This window comes from Fusarium vanettenii, assembly GCF_000151355.1.
Source record: "Fusarium vanettenii 77-13-4 chromosome 3 genomic scaffold NECHAsca_54_chr3_4_0, whole genome shotgun sequence".
NCBI classification, from domain to species: Eukaryota; Fungi; Ascomycota; class Sordariomycetes; order Hypocreales; family Nectriaceae; genus Fusarium; species Fusarium vanettenii.
The window spans coordinates 36574-57871 of record NW_003315835.1 but is presented as its reverse complement, the minus strand read 5'-3'; the positions used below and the strand labels follow the sequence as shown (position 1 = coordinate 57871).

Sequence of the window (21298 nt, the reverse complement as noted above, 5' to 3'; positions counted from 1 at the left end):
GTCTGGCACCCCCATGGGCCGAGAAAACGTGATGATGCATCGACTTTATTGGCTGTACCGTATTCCCCGGGTTTTGCGGGCTGCGATGCCAAGAAGCAAGCTTAATTTAAAACAATGACCTTGCTTTCTGCTGCTCTTGTCTTTTCTGCTCTTTTCAGTTTCTGGCTGTCTGTTTGGTTGTCGTGATGATGGCTGAGCAGAAGAACGAGGCCCGGCCGGGTGACTCTACCTGTGGTTCTACTAGTCAGCAGCAAGAGACGATTATAGCTGTCAAAGTTGATGGTGAGGGCGATAAGGGAGGAAAATATGCACAAGACGAAAACAAGGATACGAGCTTCAAGTATTACTTGGTGAGTCTTTGCGTGTCTGGCTGCTGAGTGTAAAGTGCTGATCAAATGTTAGCGCATCTTCACTTACAACGATCGATTAGGATGGATCCTCAACTCGATCGCTTTCATTGCTATGATTTGCGCGGGAACGTTACTACCTATCATGGATATCGTCTTTGGCAAGTTTATCAACGTCTTTAACGATTTTGTGTCTGGAGAACTGTCTCCTGCGGGTTATCGAAAGGAGGTTGCCAAGTACAGGTACGAGCCGACTCTCATTCGTCCTTCAAGGCATGCCAATAGCTGACAATCCTAGTCTATACTTTGTGTATCTGTTCATTGGGAGGTTTGTATTGACCTACATATGGACAGTAAGTGCTTCGCTTTATCACCATGTGAATTCCTCTGACTAGAGTACCCAGATGCTCGTCTCTATCGCCGCCATCAGAACCACAAAGGCCCTTCGAGTCGATTTTGTCAAGAGCACACTTCGTCAAGAGGTTGCCTTCTTTGACACTCCCTCTTCATCTGTGCCTGGCCAAATCACAACCAACGGAAACCTAATCAACCAGGGTATCTCTGAGAAGTTTGGCCTGACCATTGCGGGCATTTCAACCTTTGTCACGGCCTTCATCGTCGCTTTTGCAGTGCAATGGAAGCTGACGCTGATTGTCATTGCTATCGTCCCTGTCAATATCATAGTCACAATTGCTGCAGTTGTTGTCGACATTGGCTACGAGTATACTATGTTTGACATTTATTCAAGATCGAGTTCCCTGGCTGAAGAGGCTTTCTCGACTATTCGTACTGCGCATGCTTTCTGGGCCTTTCCCAAGTTGTCGAAACGATTCACGTCAATCCTTGAAGAAGCAAGGAGAGTTGGCCGCAAGAAGTCGTTGGTCTACGTCATTCTCTTCCCAACCGAGTTCTTTTGCATCTTCTCTGGTTACGGTTTGGCATTCTGGCAGGGAATGAGGATGTATTCGAGCGGAGAGATTACTGAGCCTGGAACGGTTGTAACGTGAGTACTGAACACACTTTTCACTTTGACAACTCTGCTTACAGGCCCTGATATACAGCGTCATCTTTGCAGTCCTCGTCGCTGCTACAGCTCTGACTCAGATAGCCCCCCAGACAGTGGCGCTCTCGAAGGCAACTGCTGCTGCGCAGGAAATGTTCCAGATGATCGACCGCAAGTCGCAGATCGACGCCCTATCTCAGGAAGGAGAACAAATTCTCGATTTCAAGGGCGACATTCAGTTCCGTGGTGTTCGCTTTGCTTACCCTTCTCGGTCTGATGTGACGATCCTCCATGGCTTGGACCTCGACATACCTGCAGACAAGACAACCGCCCTCGTTGGTGCCAGTGGATCTGGGAAGAGCACGATTTTTGGCCTCTTGGAGAGATGGTACATGCCAAGTGATGGCTCAATTACCCTCGACGGTCACCCGATTGAGAGTTTGAACCTGCAATGGCTGAGGACAAATATCAGGATGGTGCAACAGGTACGGCCCTAGTATCAAGGGGTAGAGAGGCATTGTACTAACAGTGTCTACTAGGAACCAACCTTGTTCAGTGGGACAATCTATCAGAATGTCGTGGATGGTCTCACCGGCACGAACATGGCTGACCTGCCAGAAGACCAAAAGCGCGCAATGGTCATCGAGGCTTGTCAGTCAGCCTACGCCCATGACTTTATTGAGACTTTGCCCAATGTAAGTAGCGACACACCGTCTCAAGGACCACTATTAACTCTGGGATAGGGTTATGATACTTGGATTGGTGAGCGAGGTGCATCTTTGTCTGGCGGACAGAAGCAGCGCGTGGTTATCGCTCGAAGCATCATTTCCAACCCCAAGGTGCTTATGCTCGACGAGGCCACCAGTGCCCTCGACCCAAACGCAGAAAAGATTGTGCAGCAGGCTTTGAACAATGTTGCAAAGGGTCGAACCATGATTGTCATTGCTCACCGGCTCTCTACTATTAGAGACGCTGACAATATCATCGTCATGGCCAAGGGCGATACTATTGAGCAAGGTTCACACAAGGAACTTATTGAAATGGGCGGAACCTACTCACGTCTTGTCCGTCTGCAAGATCTTGGTAAAGGTGCTTCATCAGAGGAAGATGACGATACGGAAAAGGATGAACCTGTTGCTGGCCTCGACCCAGTTCTATCCCGTGCTTCGGCACATGCAACAGCCGATATCACCAACAAGGATGAGATCAACTATGGACTTTTGAAGGGTCTCGCCTTGGTGGTGAAAGAGCAGAGGCCATTGTGGATTCACGGATTCATCCTGGTAATAGTTGCATTGTTTGGAGGTAAGTCGACCCCTTTTTTGCTTGATCTTATACACTAACTCGAGCCATCCCAGGCGCTACTTACCCTTCATTGGCCATTCTTTTTTCGAGAACCATGACAGCGTTTGAGACGAAAGACGTTAGCAAGGCCAACTTCTTCTCTCTCATGTTCTTTGTTGTTGCCCTTGGAAATCTCGTTGTTTATGCTGCTGCTGGCTGGGTCAGCAACGAAGTCGGTCAAGTAAGACTTATTCGTCTGCCACTCTAGTAAAACAATGGAACTAACTGGTCTTCTAGCACATCATGGCAGTTTACCGTGGGGAGCTTTTTGACAATACCCTTCGACAAGACATGACCTTCTTCGACGACCCCAATCGTGGAACTGGTGCTCTCGTCTCGAGGTTGGCAGCTGAGCCTACGAACCTTCAGGAACTATTGTCAATCAACGTGGCGCTTATTCTGATCAACTGTGTAACCGTCATATCCAGTGCTGTCCTCGCCGTTGCATACGGTTGGAAGCTCGGTCTTGTCCTGACACTTGGCGCTTTGCCAGTCCTCGTTGGCTCGGGATACGTGCGGATTCGTCTCGAGTACAAGTTCGACGACGATGCAGCTGATCGGTTTGCAAAGAGTAGCAGCTTAGCTTCAGAAGCCGTGCTTGGTATTCGAACTGTCTCGTCGCTGGCGCTTGAGCGGGCTATTATCGAGAGATATAGTGGTGCTCTTGAGGGACTTGCGAGAGAAGCTATTGGTAGTTTGGGATGGAAGATGCTCTTCTACGCCTTCAGTCAGTCGGCTTCTTTCCTGGCTATGGCTCTGGGCTTCTGGTAAGCAATTCTTCATCCCCTTGCAAAGAATAGGGTGCTGACAGTCAGTAGGTACGGTGGACGTCTTGTCTCAACAGGCGAATACTCGACCGACCAGTTCTATGTCATCTTCATTGCCGTCATCTTCTCCGGAGAAGCAGCAGCTATGCTGTTCCAGTATAGTACGAGTGTCACCAAGGCACGAACTTCGATCAACTACATCTTTCAACTTCGGCGCCAGAAGATTCTCTATGACAACGATGAGAACGGCCCTGATGCTGCTGTTAGCGAGAAGGGATCTTCTGAAAAGGGGCTTGAGGTTTCCTGTGAGGATATTGACTTTGCCTATCCTCGCCGTCCCAAACTACAGGTTCTTCGGGGGATCGATATCGGTATCGAGTCTGGCAAGATGGTAGCCCTCGTTGGTGCTTCTGGCTGTGGCAAATCGACCATGATTGCGCTACTTGAGCGATTCTACGACCCCAAGTCGGGTCTGATCCGTGCAGACGGTCAAGATATCAAGACCAAGGATCGACGTCTCCATCGTCGAGACATTGCCCTCGTCCAGCAAGAACCTGTTTTGTATCAAGGCTCCATCAGAGATAACATCTCTCTCGGCATTGAGGAAGGTGTTCCTTCAGACGAAGACATCGTTTCAGCCTGCAAGCAAGCCAATGTCTACGACTTTGTCTCTTCTCTCCCTGAAGGTCTACACACACCATGTGGAAACCAAGGTCTCTCCCTTTCCGGCGGACAACGTCAACGCATCGCCATAGCACGAGCCCTTATTCGCAAGCCACGTCTCCTTCTATTAGATGAGGCCACAAGTGCATTGGACACGGAGTCGGAGAAGGTGGTCAAGGAGGCGTTGGATCGGGCAGCAGAGGGGAGGACGACGGTTGCTGTTGCGCATCGGTTGAGCACCATCAGGGATGCTGATGTGATTGCTGTGTTCTCTGGTGGAAGAGTTGTTGAAAGGGGAAAGCATGAGGAGTTGGTGGCAAAGAAGGGAATTTATTATGAGATGGTGTTGGGACAGTCTTTGGATAGAGAGGCATAGGGTCACGGGGAGGTGTTATGATCTGTAAGACAAGGGGCACAGGCATACAGGGCGTTTGGTCATTTTGGACATACTGGGGATACCTATTCTACTCTGCTCTTAGGCTCATCCCTACTCTGGCGTTGGGTTGGGGGATCTAGTTCTCTACTGTACATGAACTCCAGGAGTTGCACCTCCGCTCAGGAAATCAAGAACATCACCATACTTTTTGTATGGCTGAACACATTGAACTTGTATCAACCGCATGGTCTCTCCATGATTGGTATATGACTGCTCGGGAGAGCTTGGAGAAGGAATTTGCAATAGGCACGCTGCCACAGTAATAACAAGGTCATCTATCACACAATATTTCACACAAGTGTCACTATAGATTCAAGGATGGGGTTTGAAGGGGGTAACGTAGCTGGATAGCATTTTGAGCATATCCAACTCGTCGTATTTAATCTAGGGGCCATATCATCATATCTATTTTATCTACCAACCGTCATATCCCGACATACACACCATGTACCAACGTTATCTCGCCTTTAAGCCAGGACCTTGACATCACCGTCCTTGAGCTTGCCAGCCTCGACCAGTCTCTTGACCTCTCCGCTCCACACGCTCTTGATCTCGTCAGCGACCTTGAGACCGTTGAGCTTGCCAGCCAGCGCAGCAATCTCATCAGGATCGATCTTGCCCTGGATGGTCTCAACATCACCCAGAACGTTGTCGATATCGGCAGGGCTGGGCTCGCCGGCGGCAAAGTAGTTAGCGTCCTTGACGGAGCCCTTGAGCACACGCTTGTTCTTCTTGACAGCGTTCTTGGCAGCCTCCTTGGCCTTCTTAGCAGACTCACGGTCAGCCTTGGCCGCGACCTCAGCCTCCTTAGCGGCCTTCTCAGCTGCCTCCTTGGCAGCCTGAGCATCCTCCTTAGCCTTCTTCTCAGCAGCCTCGCGTTCGAAACGCTTCTTGTTCTTGGCGGCGTTGGCCTCCTGTCGGAAGCGCTTGATACGCTCGTCACCGGCTGAGGCGTCGTCAAGCAGCTTGCGAAGACGGGCGTTGTCCTCGGCCTTCTTCTTCTTGCGCGAGTTGGCATTCTTTCGCTCCATGTGACGCTTCTGGTCACGGTTCTCGTTGTCGTCGGGGACATCCTCGTCGAGGTACTCGAAGGTTCTCCAGCTGTCAAAGTTGTACCAGAAGTTGTAGAAATCCTCAACCTGCTCCTTGGTGGCGTCGGAGCCGCCAAAGGGGGGAACAGGGTGTGTCTTGGAGAAGCGAGCCTCGGACTTGAAGACCTTGCTCCAGAGCTTGTAGTAGTCGCCCTTCTGGAGCTGCTTCTTGTTGGGGGGCTCGACGTCGGCCTCCTCGTCGACCGAGTCGAACTGGCGGCGCTTGATGGGGTCGAGGAGGACATCAGTGGCCTTCTGGATACACTTGAAGAACTGGTCGTCGTCCTCGCCGCCGTGGGCAGCCTTCTTATCGGGGTGGTGCTTGAGGACCTTCTTGCGGTGGGCCTTCTTGATCTGGTCCTCGGAGGCCTTGTAGCGGTACTTGGAAAGGCCGAGAATCTTGTAGTGGTCCTGGGTCTGTAGAGAGTGTGTTAGCGGGACTCTAAAACAACAGGCTGAAAGAAATTCGGTTTGCCAGAAATTCAAAACATACCTTCCAGTCCTTGGCCTCACGCTGAAGCATCATGGGGTCCTCGGGCTCGCTCTCGTCGCTCTCGTCGCCGTCCTCGACCTTCTTGGCGCTCTCCTGGGCCTGGATGCGGTCATCCTCGGAAAAGGTGCGCTTGTGGCGGGCTCGTCGGGCGTGGGCGAGGAAGTGAGGGCCAACGGGCTCGATGCTGCGCTGTGTGGCCTCGGACAGCTGACCGATAGCCTTGAAGTCCTTTTCTGCGCTCCATCCACTAGGGAGGGCGGGAAGGGGGAGGGTCACTGTAGCCACGGAAGCCATGGTTGTGTGATCTGGCGGGTGTCGTTGGTGATGTGAAGAGAGAGAAAAATCCCGATTTTTTTGGTGGTGAACTTTTTTTTCTCTAAGCGCACATGTCGAATTCCCCCACCATGAATGGTTTGGTGGGGTGAGGGGCGCCTCTTCAGTGGGAATAGCACTAAATTGAGAGTGGTTACAGCGGGCACACCCGGTCCAGCAAAAAGACAGAAGCTTAGATAAACGCTTTAGGTTATCCTCCTATAAAGATTAGAGAGAGTATAGCAATAATATCCAAAGGAGCTCTAAAGCTTTATGATAGTTCTGATGTATCTTTAGCTAGTCATTTTGCTTGAGGGGAGCTGGTGTCTCGTTCGTTTCTTGACCAGCATGGGGCATCATGTCTGCTGTTCGATAGGTAGCGTTGTCAAAGCCAACCCACTGTAGTTCAGTGGTCGCGGGATGGAATCTCGCTGACCAACCAAAGCCGTGGAATTCCACGCCTCGGGACAAATGGATGGCTTCTTTTTTCTCTTCCGATTTATCGCCGCCTTCAACTCGATTCTCAAGCCGACAACAACAAGTCACAACAAACCTCTCACTCGTTTGGATATAGTCATTGTTTAGTACTTGTTCAAATAATCATCATGGCAACCGTCCCTGCCCTCAATGCTTACCGACACCTGATGCGCGCGGCGCGGATCGCCTTCCAAGGTACGAAAGGCTTCATGACAATACCTCAACCTCTTTGGCTTGTACTCATAAAGTCGACTATTTCCCAATGATACTAACAATTCTCTTCCTACAGGTGACACCCAAATCCTCTCGGCCGCACAGGTACAGATCCGCAACGAGTTCCGCCAAAAGGCCTCGATCGATTCCACTGGTGCCTCGGCCGCCATCCAGCACGCCGAGGAGGTGGCCAAGGTTCTTCGCGAGAACGTGGTGCAGGGCAAGAAGACAGAGGAGGGCAAGGATACATACAGTAAGTCGGATACAGTGCAGTCTTGCACCTGTCATGGGCAGAGGTCATGATGCTAACAATGGCCTCAGAGCTACGGATACACGAGCACACGGAGCGAGGAGACAACGAGTCTATCCTTACTGCTGGAAGCGGCAACACGACGGGAGGTGGCTGCTGCGGTGGCGGCGGTCGATAAGAATAAGAGGAGTGTCTCCAATTGTACAATCTTGTAACATTACTGTCATGATACCATACCCCCAAGAATAATGCCCAAAATGATCATCATCTCTCTATCTCTTTTTGAATCGAATTGAATCGGAACCTTCATCTTCTTGTGTCCCCTAATCCACCATGTTCAGTTGTCCGTTTCGCTAATGAAGCCCGTCCTTCCATTGTGTCCGTTTTCCAAAACGCCAAACACCAAAAACATACAACTCTACCCTTCAACCGCTGACAAGACAGACATGTACTCGTTTCTTAGTCTCCGGTCAGAGAGGCGTATGCAGGCGTATCAGATGCTCCAGGGGGCGCTGCCACTGGCGCAGGCAACGCGGCTGGCCTGGTTCCAGCGCCTCTGCCACCCTCGATCGCCCGTTGACCCTGACCCCCCGCCTGACGCTGCTTGGCATCCTTCAACATTTGAGCCCTCTGCTCCTTATCCATAGTGCCAATGGCCTTGGGCTGTCCCCATCGTACCCTCAGTGGGCATCCTGCAATAACGGCTCTTCCTTGGCAGGCTTCCGCCGCCTTCTCCGCTGCCTCTCGAGTTTCGTAGTTGACAAACGCGCAGTGTGACATGTGCGAGCACACCAAACTCTTGATCTTTCCATGGACCTTGAAGAACTCCCGTAGCTTGTACTCGGGCAGGTCGTCTTCGATACCGGTCACGAAGAGTGACATGACGTTCTTGTCGGCAGGGGGCTGCCAATCGCGCGGGCTCGGGGGCAGCTGGGCAGCGCTGGGGAAGACCTGGCGACCCTTAACGCTAGTCTTTGCTCCTGCAGCAATGGCTGCCTTTGTATCTCGTGTTCGAATCGGTCCAGGTCCGCCGACGCCAGCGCCGACAGCAGCGTTTCCACCCTTTGAGCCCTCGCCAGCATCCTCAATAGCCTTGCCCTTACGGAAGTAGGGCTTGCTGTTGGCGAGTCGGCGCAGCAGCTCGCGCGCCTTCTCGTCCGTCTTCTCGTATTCTTCTGTTCCAGCCTTACCCTCCTCGATGAGCTTCTCATTGTTCTGGGCAAAGTATTCTCTGTTGATATCGGACTGCGGGCCCGGGGCGACCATCTTGAGGGCGGCATCTCGTACGACGATTGGGAGACCGAACGAAAGATCGAGCATGCAGCATTGGCAGCAGTTCTTGAGTCGCGCGCAGGTCAGGCAGATGTTTGTTCTCTTCTTGCGGCCATGGGCGCGGGTGGCGCTCCATGCAAAGACGGTGAAAGGTCTAGTACACTGGTTCAAGACGAGTTAGCATTGTGTCTACGCGAAAACGCGAGAAAACAATATGGTCTTACTTACCAATTTGCACTCGGCACCGTAGTCTTCCTTAATCATCTTGACGTAGGGGTTCTCAGGCAGACACGTCTCGCAGACGGACGGGAAGTCGGTCGATTCCCATCCTGAGCGGTTGAGGTCCTGCTTGATCTGAGGCGGCATCGCGAATAGGTGGAGTGATGAAAGCGCAAAGGCGGCCGGGTGATTATCGTGATGGGGCGCCGGGGTTCTTTTGGAGTTGCGGCGCGCAGGGCAGGACTTGAGAAATTCAGTCACCCGCCACCTTATGTAAGCGTAACAATGACCTCAGGCATGCAGCTGCAGAGCCGGAGTTGGCCGCCATTGGGCTGAGGGGCGCTTACCTTATCGATAAGCCTCGGCATTTCACCCTAAGGCCCGGAAAAGGAAGCATACGGAAGCCCAACTAGACCTTGTTTCCGATGAATTGGCTCATTCAAACTCATTTCTTAATAATAATTTTTGTCCATCTCCGTGCCATCTCCGGAGTTGTATCTTGGAAACAGGGTAACGGAGAGACAGACCGTTTGAGACGGAGAGTATCGGATACATGATCTGAGGCGTCAACATCATCTTCTAGTTACTCCAGACGGATCATACCTTGTAGATCCGGAGTTGCACTACGTTGGCACTCAAGTGGATATATCCGTCCAGTTGCTAGATTAGATGCCAGGTACGAAAACGAGCCGAGGAGACATTGATCAACACGACGCAACTCGTCATAAAAGGAGTTTCATCATGAGGGTGTCGAGCATGAGTAAATCTCATCTATCATAACCGGGAACCATCGCCACGATCCGTCGTCAATCTTGTTTGGCGAGTTGATGCAGAGATGTTGTCCAAGTAAACGCGCGGTCGTCTTTTTCGGAAGGAACTCAGCGCTTTCGTATTCGTATCGTGGGGCTCTCGCAAATTGGCACAGCCCGATTTGCTCCTTAACCACTGCAAACTGCACCCTCACCGCCCAGAACCCCCGGAACCAAGCGACTCGGGTGCCGGGGTGGCTGTCCTCCAGTGGGTGCGACGCCGAATCAGCGACCCTGTTGCGCACCGGAAGCATGTGCAAGCTCTGCTCTTGCCCGCCAAAACGATGAAGTCGTGTGGGGATGTATTACAGGCACACAGGTGCCTCGAGTGCGTTGCAGTTGCCCAGACCAAAAAACGCCCCCGACACCCCAAGCGATAGACAGGGGCTCTAATCCGCATGTGGTATAGCGCCCGGTTGCTGTTCAATTCGCGATTGAGATTGGATGCAGATGGATGGCCCAGTTCAGGGGAGGGCCCTGAAATTTGTCGACATTGCCGTCGCTACGTTGCCCGTCGATGTTTAAAACCAACGCTGTTCCCTTTCTAACTCTGAGTTTTTTCAATTGATTGACTTTTGATCGCCCTCTCAACCCTTTTAATCTTTCTCTTGCTTGTCAGCTGTTGTTTTTCCTCCCTTTCAACCTTCTCTCCCACATTCAACATGGTTGCTTCATCGACCGCCTCCAACCTCGAGCGCGAGGACCACAAGCGCGATGCCGAGTTCAACAAGGCCATGCACGGCTCCTCTGCTCAGGCTCGAGGTGGTGTCGCTGCCATGTTCCGAAAGGGCGGTTCTGCCAAGCAGGCCGCTGTCGACGAGTACTTCAAGCACTGGGACAACAAGCCCGCTGAGAACGAGACTGCTGAGGAGCGCGCTGTATGAAACCACTCTGCCCCTCTCCTGAATGGCGGGGACTAACATAACACTCAGGCCCGTACCGCCGAGTACGCCACTTTGACACGACAGTGAGTGACGCCCATGATTTCCTCTGTCTCTCTTTGGCGGTGGCTTTCTAGCCTGCCAACTCCCAAGCCACTTTGTGCTAACATCTGGCCGATAGCTACTACAACCTCGCGACCGATCTATACGAGTACGGCTGGGGCCAGTCCTTCCACTTCTGCCGATACTCACTTGGCGAGCCTTTCTACCAGGCCATCGCCCGTCATGAGCACTACCTCGCCCACCACATCGGCATCAAGGAAGGTATGAAGGTCCTTGATGTCGGCTGCGGTGTTGGCGGCCCCGCTCGTGAGATCGCCAAGTTCACCGGCGCTCACATCACTGGCCTGAACAACAACGACTACCAGATCGAGCGTGCTACCCACTACGCCTTCAAGGAGGGTCTGTCCAACCAGCTCACCTTTGTCAAGGGTGACTTCATGGTATGTAGTTCCTGGACTTCTCTGAAGACCAGCATTGGCTAACTCACTCGCAGCAAATGTCTTTCCCTGACAACAGCTTCGATGCCGTCTACGCTATCGAGGCTACTGTCCATGCCCCTACTCTCAAGGGCATCTACAGCGAGATCTTCCGTGTCCTCAAGCCCGGTGGTGTCTTTGGTGTTTACGAGTGGCTCATGACCGACGACTACGACAACGACAACCTCCACCACCGTGAGATCCGACTGGGTATCGAGCAGGGTGATGGTATCTCCAACATGTGCAAGATCTCTGAGGGTATTGCCGCCATCCACGACTCTGGCTTTGAGATGCTGCACCACGAGGATCTGGCAGACCGCCCTGACCCCCTTCCCTGGTACTGGCCTCTGGCTGGTGAGCTCCGCTACATCCAGTCCGTTGGTGATATCTTCACCATTGTCCGCATGACCACCTGGGGCCGAACTATTGCCCACGGCCTGGCTGGTGTCCTCGAGACTCTGCGACTCGCTCCCCCCGGCACCAAGAAGACTGCCGACAGTCTCGCCCTGGCTGCCGACTGCCTGGTCGCCGGTGCCAAGGAGCACCTCTTCACCCCCATGTACCTCATGGTGGCCCGCAAGCCTGCTGCGTAAAGTGATGGGCTTCAAATCAAAATTCAATAGAAAAGACAATTGTGAGGGTCGAAAAAGCAGCATGTGCTGGCTGATGATGCATTCATGAAGGGGGCCGGCCTCAGATATAAAGGAATTGAGAAAGGCAGAGGAGTTGGGGGCATTACTGGTATTTAATAATAATATTCCAATGTTAAACATCACATGATATATGTCCTAGTGTCATGATCGTGAGTGCCTGCCAGAATTGGATCATGTCCACTCTTCAACGGCCACGAAGATGATCAGGAACCCAACATCGGTGTCTCATTTCTCCGATCCTGACCGTTTTCTGTTGCCCTTTGGTTTGGTTTTGTTTGTGGTGAGTGGGGATGGTCCCCCAAAATTCCCCTGGATCCCCCCAACAGACTGGTTGACGGGGTCGCCAAGGGAGCATTCTGAGCTGTGATAGGCCTCTCGCCGATAACAGTGCTGCGATTCTACTGATAGGGGGGCGCACGTTTGGTGGCTCAAAGGCGTTGTAGGGCGGGGACCACAGAGGGATAAAGCTGCCCCGAGCTAACGGAGGTTTGCTCGGGGATTCCTGCGGGCGGGTACCTCGTCTTCCACCAGATTTTCGTAAGGACCCGGGTACCTCGCAGTTCCGGTACGATACGTACCGACCGGCCCCAAAAAAAAACTGGAAGCTGGCCATCAAACAGCGTCGTTCGGTGAAATTCCCTCTCTCAACCCGACGTTGTTCACCTCGCACCACCACCCTCAAGCTCATCACCATCCTCAATTCCCACGTCCACGTCGACGACCCGGGAAACCAAGAGAAGTTTGGCATCTGCAGCTTCTTGATCTTGAAGTTTCCGTCCTCCGACTTCCGTCGACCGCCCTCCGTCCCCACGACTCCCCGGGTCAATTGACAGTCCACCATCTTCATCATGTCTCGCATCCTCCGACCTGCAGCTCGCCTAGCTGCCTCGACCCGAGTTCTTCGCGCTCCTGCCACTACCTCGTTCGCCCAGTCCGCCGCTGCCCGCGCTGCTCTCGCCAGGCCCGTCCTCTTCGGCTCTTCCCAGACCCGGTCTTACGCTGAGGGCTCCGGCTCTGGTGTCAAGGAGGTCACCGTCCGAGATGCGCTCAATGAGGCTCTTGCTGAGGAGCTCGAGGCCAACCCTAAGGTCTTCGTCCTTGGCGAGGAGGTCGCCCAGTACAACGGTGCTTACAAGGTGACCAAGGGTCTTCTGGACCGCTTCGGCGACCAGCGTGTCATTGACACTCCCATCACCGAGTCTGGCTTCTGTGGTCTTGCTGTTGGTGCCGCTCTCAGCGGTCTTCACCCCGTGGTGAGTAGCTTTTACATATCGGCTATACTCGAATCGCATTACTGACCAATGTTTGCCGTCATATAGTGCGAGTTCATGACCTTCAACTTCGCCATGCAAGCCATCGATCAGGTCATCAACTCCGCCGCAAAGACCCTCTACATGTCCGGTGGCATTCAGCCCTGCAACATCACCTTCCGTGGCCCCAACGGTTTCGCTGCTGGTGTCGGTGCCCAGCACTCCCAGGACTACTCCGCCTGGTACGGCAGCATTCCCGGCCTCAAGGTCGTCTCTCCCTGGAGCGCCGAGGATGCCAAGGGTCTTCTCAAGGCCGCTATTCGCGACCCCAACCCCGTCGTCGTTCTCGAGAACGAGTTGATGTACGGCCAGGCCTTCCCCATGTCCGAGGCTGCCCAGAAGGACGACTTCGTCATCCCCTTCGGCAAGGCCAAGATTGAGCGCTCTGGAAAGGACCTGACCATCGTCTCCCTGTCCCGCACTGTCGGTCAGTCCCTCGTTGCCGCCGAGAACCTCAAGAAGAAGTACGGTGTCGACGTTGAGGTCATCAACCTGCGATCCATCAAGCCTCTCGACGTTGAGACCATCATCCAGTCCGTCAAGAAGACACACCGTCTCCTGTCTGTCGAGTCCGGCTTCCCCGCCTTCGGTGTCGGCTCCGAGATCCTTGCTCTGACTATGGAGTACGCTTTCGACTACCTTGACGCCCCCGCCCAGCGAGTCACTGGTTCCGAGGTCCCTACTCCTTATGCCCAAAAGCTCGAGGAGATGGCTTTCCCCACTGAGCAGCTGATCGAGGACTACGCTGCCAAGCTGCTGCGACTGTAAAAAGGAGAATAAGAGACGGGACGGGAACCGGTTCAGCCATGAGCGCATTCGTCCCTTGACGGCGCCCGTGCTCATATGACGAGTGAGGTAGAGGGTAAGAAGCGCTGAGCGTCATCCCTTCAAGGGATTGAGGCGCTGGATGGGAGGCTGGTTCAAACTGGCGTAACTGTTGGACGCTTCTTGATAGATGTGCGGAAGGGAAGGAAATGTAATTTTACTCCGTGTTGCTATGTATACAGTCAGGGCACGGCACCCGTCTTATTAATGATCTAAAATCTACTTGTATGTGGTTCAAGATGTGAGGCCATGGCATAAAATTGCTGACCCAATTGATGCCGATTTCGGTCTGGGTATAAGGCTGAAGCTGAGAGTTTGTCCTTACAGGCCACTTATAGTTTCTGATTTTGCTGTCAAATTTACTCAGCATCTAACTTTTTAACTGCCTATAAACCATAACTCACACGTGCAAACTCTTCAATTGCCAAAATTCGATTCAACAGGTTCTTTTAAGCTCTTCCCAAAATTTGGTGTTAAGATATAGGGTAGTCGAAATATCCGTCGCGGGGTGGACGTCCCGCATCGGAATGGGTGTCAGAATCACAACGTAATGGTGGGGCACTTTCAACCTGGAGCTTCCAACATCTACAACACTTCAGTAACACAATCGCTAAGCTGCCTACACTACCTTGCCCGCTCTCACGGTCAACTCAACGGGCATGGCTGGTATAGACGCCCTCCTTCAAGGAGAGCAACAAGGCACCGGCCAGCGCCAACCTCGCACCCAAGAACCTGATGAGCTGAAGCGCAGCCTTGAGGAGCTTCTCCTCACACCCTCGCCAGAGTTCTCGCCCGAATGGCTCAACCGACTGCAGCAACGATGGGATTTTGAGGCTGACTACACGTCTCTGTTCAAGGTGGCACCGCCGCACACGAGAACTCTCACTAGATTTCAACGCCATGGATTGGAAGGTCGTGTTACAGGCTACAGGAACGTCACAGTGCCTGCCAACAGCGCTACCGCCAAGAATTCGACCAGCTTGCTACGAAAACCTGCCAATCGCGCAGACTTTGTGAGAGGTGCTGCTGGATTCTTTCCTTTTGCGCCTGGTGGTCTTGAGGGCATTGAAGCAACTGCGGCGTTTGAAGATCAAATTCATTCTGGAGACATTGCCAAGTCTTCTGGTTCTGGAAACAAGCTGGAAAGGGTGATTCAGCTAGGTGCTGAAGGTGGCCTGCTCGAGATTGCTCCTGGGATGAGCAGAGGTATCGACTTTACCAAGAAAACGACCGTCAACGAGGAAGATGCGAATGCCATCAAGGAGGTGCTTGAGGAGGATCCGGAGGAAGCCAAGGCTGCACCCGATGCGAGCGAAGACGCTTCTCCTGAAACTGCTACCCCAGATCTGACACCAGACTCTGGCGAAGATGGCGACGACATTGACAGCATTCTTCCCGTCGAGTTCCCGGCCTTGGAGCCTCATGGCGTCCTTGCAGCGTCTAGTGCCCGCAAGGCTGGGCGTGAGTGGGCGCACATTGTCGATATTAACCACGACATGTCCAACTTCAGAGAACTCGTTCCCGACATGGCGAGGGAGTGGCCCTTCGAACTCGATACCTTTCAGAAGGAGGCCGTTTACCATCTCGAGAATGGTGACTCCGTCTTTGTAGCTGCCCATACTTCAGCTGGCAAGACAGTGGTGGCAGAGTATGCGATAGCCCTAGCGGCCAAGCACATGACAAAGGCCATCTATACCTCTCCCATCAAGGCGCTGAGCAACCAAAAGTTCCGCGACTTTCGACAGACTTTCGATGAGGTGGGAATTCTTACTGGTGATGTCCAGATCAACCCTGAGGCTAGTTGCCTAATCATGACGACCGAGATTCTGCGAAGTATGCTCTACCGAGGAGCTGACTTGATTCGAGATGTCGAGTTTGTTATTTTCGATGAAGTTCACTATGTCAACGACTTTGAACGTGGTGTCGTGTGGGAAGAAGTCATTATCATGCTGCCTGAGCATGTCTCCCTCATTCTACTATCAGCCACGGTGCCCAATACCTATGAGTTTGCCTCGTGGGTCGGACGGACAAAGCAGAAGGACATCTATGTCATCTCTACGCCAAAGAGACCTGTGCCCCTGGAGCACTACCTCTGGGCTGGAAAGAATATCCACAAGATTGTGGATTCGGAGAAGAAGTTTATCGAGAAGGGCTGGAAGGACGCACACCATACTATCCAAGGAAAGGATAAGCCCGAGGCCGCTAAAACCACCGTTGCAACCCGAGGAGGCAACCCACGAGGAAACCAGCGTGGTGGTCCGCAGCGAGGAGGACCCCAAAGAGGTGGCCGAGGAGGGGGTCAGCAAAGAGGAGGAAACCAGCAACGAGGTCGTGGAGGACCTCCTCGAGCAAGCCATGCCCCTGGCCACATGGGCCGTGGAGGCCGCGCAGGTGGCTTTACGTCGGTTGCGCAAGACAAGAACCTCTGGGTTCATCTTGTCCAGTTCCTCAAGAAGCAGACCCTCCTCCCGGCCTGTATCTTTGTCTTCTCAAAGAAGCGATGCGAGGAGAATGCCGATGCTCTCAGCAACCAGGACTTTTGCAACGCCACAGAGAAGAGTCATATTCACATGATTATCGAAAAGTCTGTGGCTCGGTTGAAGCCAGAAGACAGACAGCTACCGCAGATTATCAGACTACGAGAGCTCCTGAGCCGAGGTATTGCTGTTCACCATGGCGGACTCTTACCCATCGTCAAGGAGCTCGTTGAGATTCTGTTTGCACAGACACTTGTCAAGGTGCTGTTCGCCACAGAAACATTTGCTATGGGCCTGAACCTCCCTACACGAACAGTTGTCTTTTCTGGATACCGCAAGCATGACGGACACTCGTTCCGAAACCTACTACCTGGTGAGTATACACAGATGGCTGGCCGAGCTGGCCGTCGTGGTCTGGATACTGTTGGATCAGTCATCATTGTCCCCCCTGGTGGACTTGACGACGCTCCTCCGGTTGCAGACCTACGCAACATGATTCTGGGAGAGCCTTCGAAGCTACGATCCCAGTTCCGACTCACATACAACATGATTCTCAACCTGCTCCGTGTGGAAGCCTTGAAGATCGAAGAGATGATTAAGCGCAGTTTCTCTGAGCATGCTACACAGCAGCTACTTCCAGAGCACGAGAAGGATGTCAAGCTGGCACAGGCAGATCTGGCAAAGGTCAAGCGAGACTCTTGTGAGATTTGTGATGTTTCAATGGATGAGTGTCATCAGGCCGCCCAAGATTTCAAGCGACTCACATTCGAGTTGTACAAGGGCATGTTGGCCATCCCAATCGGCCGCAGAATGTTCTCCTCGAACCGCCTCATTGTGTTCAACTGGGACGGTGTTCGTTCCGTTGGCATTCTCCTAGCGGACGGTATTAGCAACAAGGGCACGTCGGAGGATCCAACACTGCACGTCTGTGCCATCAAGTCCCTCCGAGAGCGACGCGACGCAACCGACCAGCTCCCCTTTATTCCTGCCTTCACCAAGTATTTCCATGAGCTTCCCAAGAGCAAGAAGCGGATGCAAACCAAGACCCTTCACGTTCCGCTGAGTGACGTGGAGTGTCTCACCAGATGGGTAACCAAGGGTATTCTTCCAGAGATTTTCCAGGGCGGTGACGGCTATCACCAAGCCAAGGAACGTCTTCAGGAGCTCTGCGGCTCATGGAGTGATAAATGGGAGGAGCTTGATCTCTCGCGGATCAAGCAGCTCCAACTGCAAGAGATTGTAGAAAAGAGGGTCGACCTGGTCAAGACGATATCAAGCTCACCAGCTACGAAGTGTCCAAACTTCTTGAAGCATGTAAGCCAAGCCTAGTTCCTGCCATCGTATGTCTAGGTTCTAACCCCGTTACAGTTTGCCATGTGTCACGATGAGTGGCTCATCAAGGAGCACATTTCTCAGTTGAAGCAGTCTCTGTCGGATCAGAACCTCCAACTTTTGCCTGATTACGAGCAGCGTGTTCAGGTATTGAAGGAGCTCGGCTTCATCGATGAGGCAACTCGTATTCAGCTCAAGGGCAAGGTTGCTTGTGAGATCCACTCGGGAGACGAGCTGGTCCTCACCGAACTCATCCTTGACAATGTGCTCGCTGACTACGAGCCTGCCGAAATCGCCGCTCTTCTGTCGGCGTTTGTGTTCCAGGAAAAGACGGACATTGAACCCTCACTCACTGGCAACCTTGAGCGCGGCCGTGATACTATTGTCGCCATCTCGGAGAAGGTCAATGATGTGCAAACACGGCTGCAGGTGATTCAGTCCACCGACGACTCCAACGACTTTGTTTCACGACCCCGTTTTGGCCTCATGGAGGTCGTGTACGAATGGGCGAGGGGCATGACCTTCAAGAATATCACCGGCTTGACCGATGTGCTGGAGGGAACTATTGTGCGAACGATCACGCGACTGGACGAGACATGTCGTGAGGTGAAGAACGCGGCGAGGATTGTTGGTGATCCAGAGCTGTATCAGAAGATGCAGCAGGCGCAGGAGATGATCAAGAGGGATATTACGGCAGTGGCTAGTCTTTACATGTAGGCGCGGCATGGTATTGGGTATTGGTATTACGACGATGATGCATTGACTGACGATGGGAGTCGTCCATGTTAGGATGTAGACGACATGTTTGATGATTTGGTTTCACGAAGACAAAAAAGCAAATGCTAGAAATATGTGTTGATGTCTATTGTACGCTTCTCAGAGCCGACATAAATGTGTTGATCTCACTGTCATGTCAAAGCAAACATGAAATCAAGTCGCCTCCCAAAACCCCAACGCCAAACCGTAACCAAGAGAAAGTGATTGTCGTCTACCCCCGACGTTGACCATAATGCATGCATCGCTTACCCCCCCAAGTACAAGGCGGGCGCTCTACTCCGTATCTCGCCGAATAAAAATGGTTGTACCTATGCGCGCAGAGCTCGTAGTCGCTGCTGCAGCTTATCTTCCTCCTCAGCGGTGGGCTCGTTGGCCTGCTGGGGTTCGGCCGTCGAGGGTGTTGCCTGGCTGAGCTCCTTGCTGAGCTCGAGACCGGCATCGTCGGCAAGCTTTCCGAGGAGCTCGTGGACTGCGTCCTCGCCAACTTGGGTAGATGTGGATTGGGTGATGGCGTCTTGGTAGATACCGTTGGACATGGCGTATTCTTCGTTTTGCTGCTTGAACTGCTCAAGGGTGACGAGGGTCTGGACAATCATGTTAGTCTTGTCACGGAGAGGTACAAAGGCAAATAAATGCGCACCTTTTCGGGATTTGTGCTCTTCTGCGCCATGTTCATGGTTCGCGACGACGAAGCCATCATGTGCGTCATGCGGTTCATGGCATTGTTGGCCTGGATCTGGGCAGCCGAGAGCTCGGCCATGTCGGCCATCTGGTCCATCTGCTGGGCGAGGGCCTGCTTGGAGAGCAGCATCTTTGCCTTTTGGTAGGCCTTTTGCGTCTCGCCCTTCTTGAGGAGGTCCTGGATCTGCTTCTTGAGGATGGGGTCCTGCTTGGCAGCCTTTTGGGCCTCGCGGCGGGCCTGCTTGGCTTGGAAGCGGGCTTGGAATTCGACTTGCATGTCGCGGGCCTGCTGACGGTTCGACATTGTTGCGGTTTCTTTGCGAGGGGAGGGGACACGAGGGTAGACGCGATAGCGATGAAGAGTTTTTTTTCGTTTAGAAGAGACTGTCGAGGTTGAAGGAGGCTGTAGATGTCATGTGAGTGTCAGGCAGCATGGAAGCGCCGAAAGCCTAGAAGCGGCCTTTGGGTGTGATGGACGACTCGCGGGGCCCTGTTGCTGAATACGGATGCGGGGCGCCACTCTCACTCATTCAGGGAAGTGGGAGGGAGTGGGCGAATGACGCAACGGCGGGACGGAAAATCACACGGAAGCTGAAAAGAAGAAAAGTTGTGGCTTGGAAAAGTGCACAGCCACTCAGCGCTTGGGCACGGGAGGGTCTTGGCTAATAAGTAGGATGGAGTTGTTGGGAAGAGGATAATGAATGCATCAAATAATGTCATGATAAAATGCAGAGTATTAAGAATTCCATGGAAGCCGTATGGATATTGCTGATATGGATGGATGCATTTTTGAGCTGGCAGAGGCAGATCTACCATGATCTGATTACCGAAAAGCTTGGTATTCTTCCCACATCTTGCATCGGGACCAATGGATCGGTTACAAGGCGAGACATTACCCTGGAGAGAGCACCATGTTTTATGCCAAATACCCTGTTTCTCAGCTGCACTTTGAAGGCCGATATTAATCGGACTTTGCTGGGAGACGGGGGAGTTGGGAAAATCAGGCGACCAATCAGGCTTGGAGATTGGGAGCCGGACTGACGGGAAAAGGAAGAGGAAAGAGACAAGACGACCAAGGTGTGATGTGCGTGTGGGTGGGCGACGACGAGAATGGTTGAAAGGGTGACGGGGACGGATCGCGACAAGGTTGGAGATTATTAAACAGGACGACAGCCCGGTCATCCCAGATTCAATGAGTTGTGATGCTTCTATAAGTTTGCCCTTTATCCTGTACTTGCCAGCTCTTTGCTAGAAGCCTCTTCTCTCCAAGTTGCAAGGGTCGGTCCACGAGGCTGCAACAAACACCGCGACGATGCAGACGTCGACCAGGGATCTGGACCTCGAGTTTGAGGGATATCTGTCGTTCCTCGAGCAGCAAGACCTAGAAGACCAGGAAGACGAAAGCTACTATCATTATGGGACCTGGCTTATGCCTCTGGAACCCCAGCAGCTTGACCAGCAACTTCAACTCCAACAGGCACAAGGGGACACGGGAGATGGGCACACCGCGTCTTTCTTGCAACCTACAACTCAGACAGAACCACAACTCAACCGACGGGTGTCGATCAATGTCCCCAGCACCGATACAACTGTGAGACAGTCTCCAACTCAACAAAAGCTGTCGCAGGTCGATGGCGGTGACCAGAGAGCGGGCTCAACCGCGAGACAACTCTCTGCTCAACAACACCCGCAGCTAGACAGAGCACAGCGGTCTCACTTGACGCAGCAAGATGCGGGAAATCGCCAGACCGCAACTCGCTCGCAACATCAAGTTCAGCAAGCGTCGTTGTCTCTCGACAGGCGGAGTGGGAACAATGCTCGGGGTCCCCGCACAACTGGCGGTCAACTTGCTGCTCAACACCAGAGGCAACTCGGCCGGGGCGCATTGAGCTATACCCGTAACATAGGCGCAACCTCTGGGCAATCTCTGGTTCAGAAGCAGTCCAAGTTTGAGAAACAGGGCTCAAGCAGTGACAATCCGATTGTCATAACTCACGAGCAACCTTCAGCGCCACCACAACTGCAGTTGCTCGATCGAAGAGCTACTCGCAATGTCCATCTTCCAAGTGCAACACCGCTGCCTCCTGCTCAACCAGGCCGAACCGAGCGACGGGTAGCGAGCGATAA

At 52.9% G+C, this 21298-nt stretch overlaps 8 protein-coding genes across 8 annotated transcripts; 5 read left to right on the top strand and 3 right to left on the bottom strand.

The window, feature by feature from the left end:
• Window positions 1-188: 188 nt before the first annotated feature.
• On the top strand, window positions 189-4500 carry NECHADRAFT_36975 (uncharacterized protein; the record flags this gene model as incomplete). Its single annotated transcript, XM_003040986.1, has 11 exons — window positions 189-350; window positions 403-590; window positions 646-700; window positions 752-1350; window positions 1409-1835; window positions 1890-2045; window positions 2094-2418; window positions 2533-2655; window positions 2709-2875; window positions 2932-3461; window positions 3513-4500. 11 exons carry the CDS (start codon window positions 189-191, stop codon window positions 4498-4500), a joined length of 3720 nt encoding a protein of 1239 aa, XP_003041032.1.
• A 527-nt stretch (window positions 4501-5027) lies between these two features.
• Window positions 5028-6455, bottom strand: NECHADRAFT_103899 (uncharacterized protein; the record flags this gene model as incomplete). Its single annotated transcript, XM_003040948.1, has 2 exons — window positions 6145-6455; window positions 5028-6068 (listed from the first exon to the last, which is right to left on the bottom strand). Exons 1-2 carry the CDS (start codon window positions 6436-6438, stop codon window positions 5028-5030), a joined length of 1335 nt encoding a protein of 444 aa, XP_003040994.1. The 5' UTR covers window positions 6439-6455.
• A 606-nt stretch (window positions 6456-7061) lies between these two features.
• NECHADRAFT_92201 (uncharacterized protein) lies at window positions 7062-7574 on the top strand (the record flags this gene model as incomplete). Its single annotated transcript, XM_003040985.1, has 3 exons — window positions 7062-7128; window positions 7223-7399; window positions 7468-7574. The coding sequence occupies 3 exons, from the start codon at window positions 7062-7064 to the stop codon at window positions 7572-7574; spliced, it is 351 nt and encodes a 116-aa protein (XP_003041031.1).
• A 23-nt stretch (window positions 7575-7597) lies between these two features.
• On the bottom strand, window positions 7598-9034 carry NECHADRAFT_103897 (uncharacterized protein; the record flags this gene model as incomplete). The annotated part of the gene is made up of 2 exons (XM_003040947.1): window positions 7598-8830; window positions 8897-9034. 2 exons carry the CDS (start codon window positions 9032-9034, stop codon window positions 7856-7858), a joined length of 1113 nt encoding a protein of 370 aa, XP_003040993.1. The 3' UTR covers window positions 7598-7855.
• A 1206-nt stretch (window positions 9035-10240) lies between these two features.
• NECHADRAFT_59530 (uncharacterized protein) lies at window positions 10241-11890 on the top strand. Its single transcript, XM_003040984.1, has 4 exons — window positions 10241-10574; window positions 10629-10663; window positions 10759-11080; window positions 11134-11890. Exons 1-4 carry the CDS (start codon window positions 10359-10361, stop codon window positions 11707-11709), a joined length of 1149 nt encoding a protein of 382 aa, XP_003041030.1. The 5' UTR covers window positions 10241-10358; the 3' UTR covers window positions 11710-11890.
• A 581-nt stretch (window positions 11891-12471) lies between these two features.
• Window positions 12472-14128, top strand: NECHADRAFT_59526 (uncharacterized protein). The gene is made up of 2 exons (XM_003040983.1): window positions 12472-13022; window positions 13089-14128. The coding sequence occupies exons 1-2, from the start codon at window positions 12618-12620 to the stop codon at window positions 13845-13847; spliced, it is 1164 nt and encodes a 387-aa protein (XP_003041029.1). The 5' UTR covers window positions 12472-12617; the 3' UTR covers window positions 13848-14128.
• A 435-nt stretch (window positions 14129-14563) lies between these two features.
• On the top strand, window positions 14564-18430 carry NECHADRAFT_36895 (uncharacterized protein; the record flags this gene model as incomplete). Its single annotated transcript, XM_003040982.1, has 2 exons — window positions 14564-17695; window positions 17750-18430. The coding sequence occupies 2 exons, from the start codon at window positions 14564-14566 to the stop codon at window positions 18428-18430; spliced, it is 3813 nt and encodes a 1270-aa protein (XP_003041028.1).
• Window positions 18431-18549: 119 nt separating this feature from the next.
• Window positions 18550-19589, bottom strand: NECHADRAFT_67766 (uncharacterized protein). Its single transcript, XM_003040946.1, has 2 exons — window positions 19131-19589; window positions 18550-19074 (listed from the first exon to the last, which is right to left on the bottom strand). Exons 1-2 carry the CDS (start codon window positions 19473-19475, stop codon window positions 18799-18801), a joined length of 621 nt encoding a protein of 206 aa, XP_003040992.1. The 5' UTR covers window positions 19476-19589; the 3' UTR covers window positions 18550-18798.
• Window positions 19590-21298: the final 1709 nt, after the last annotated feature.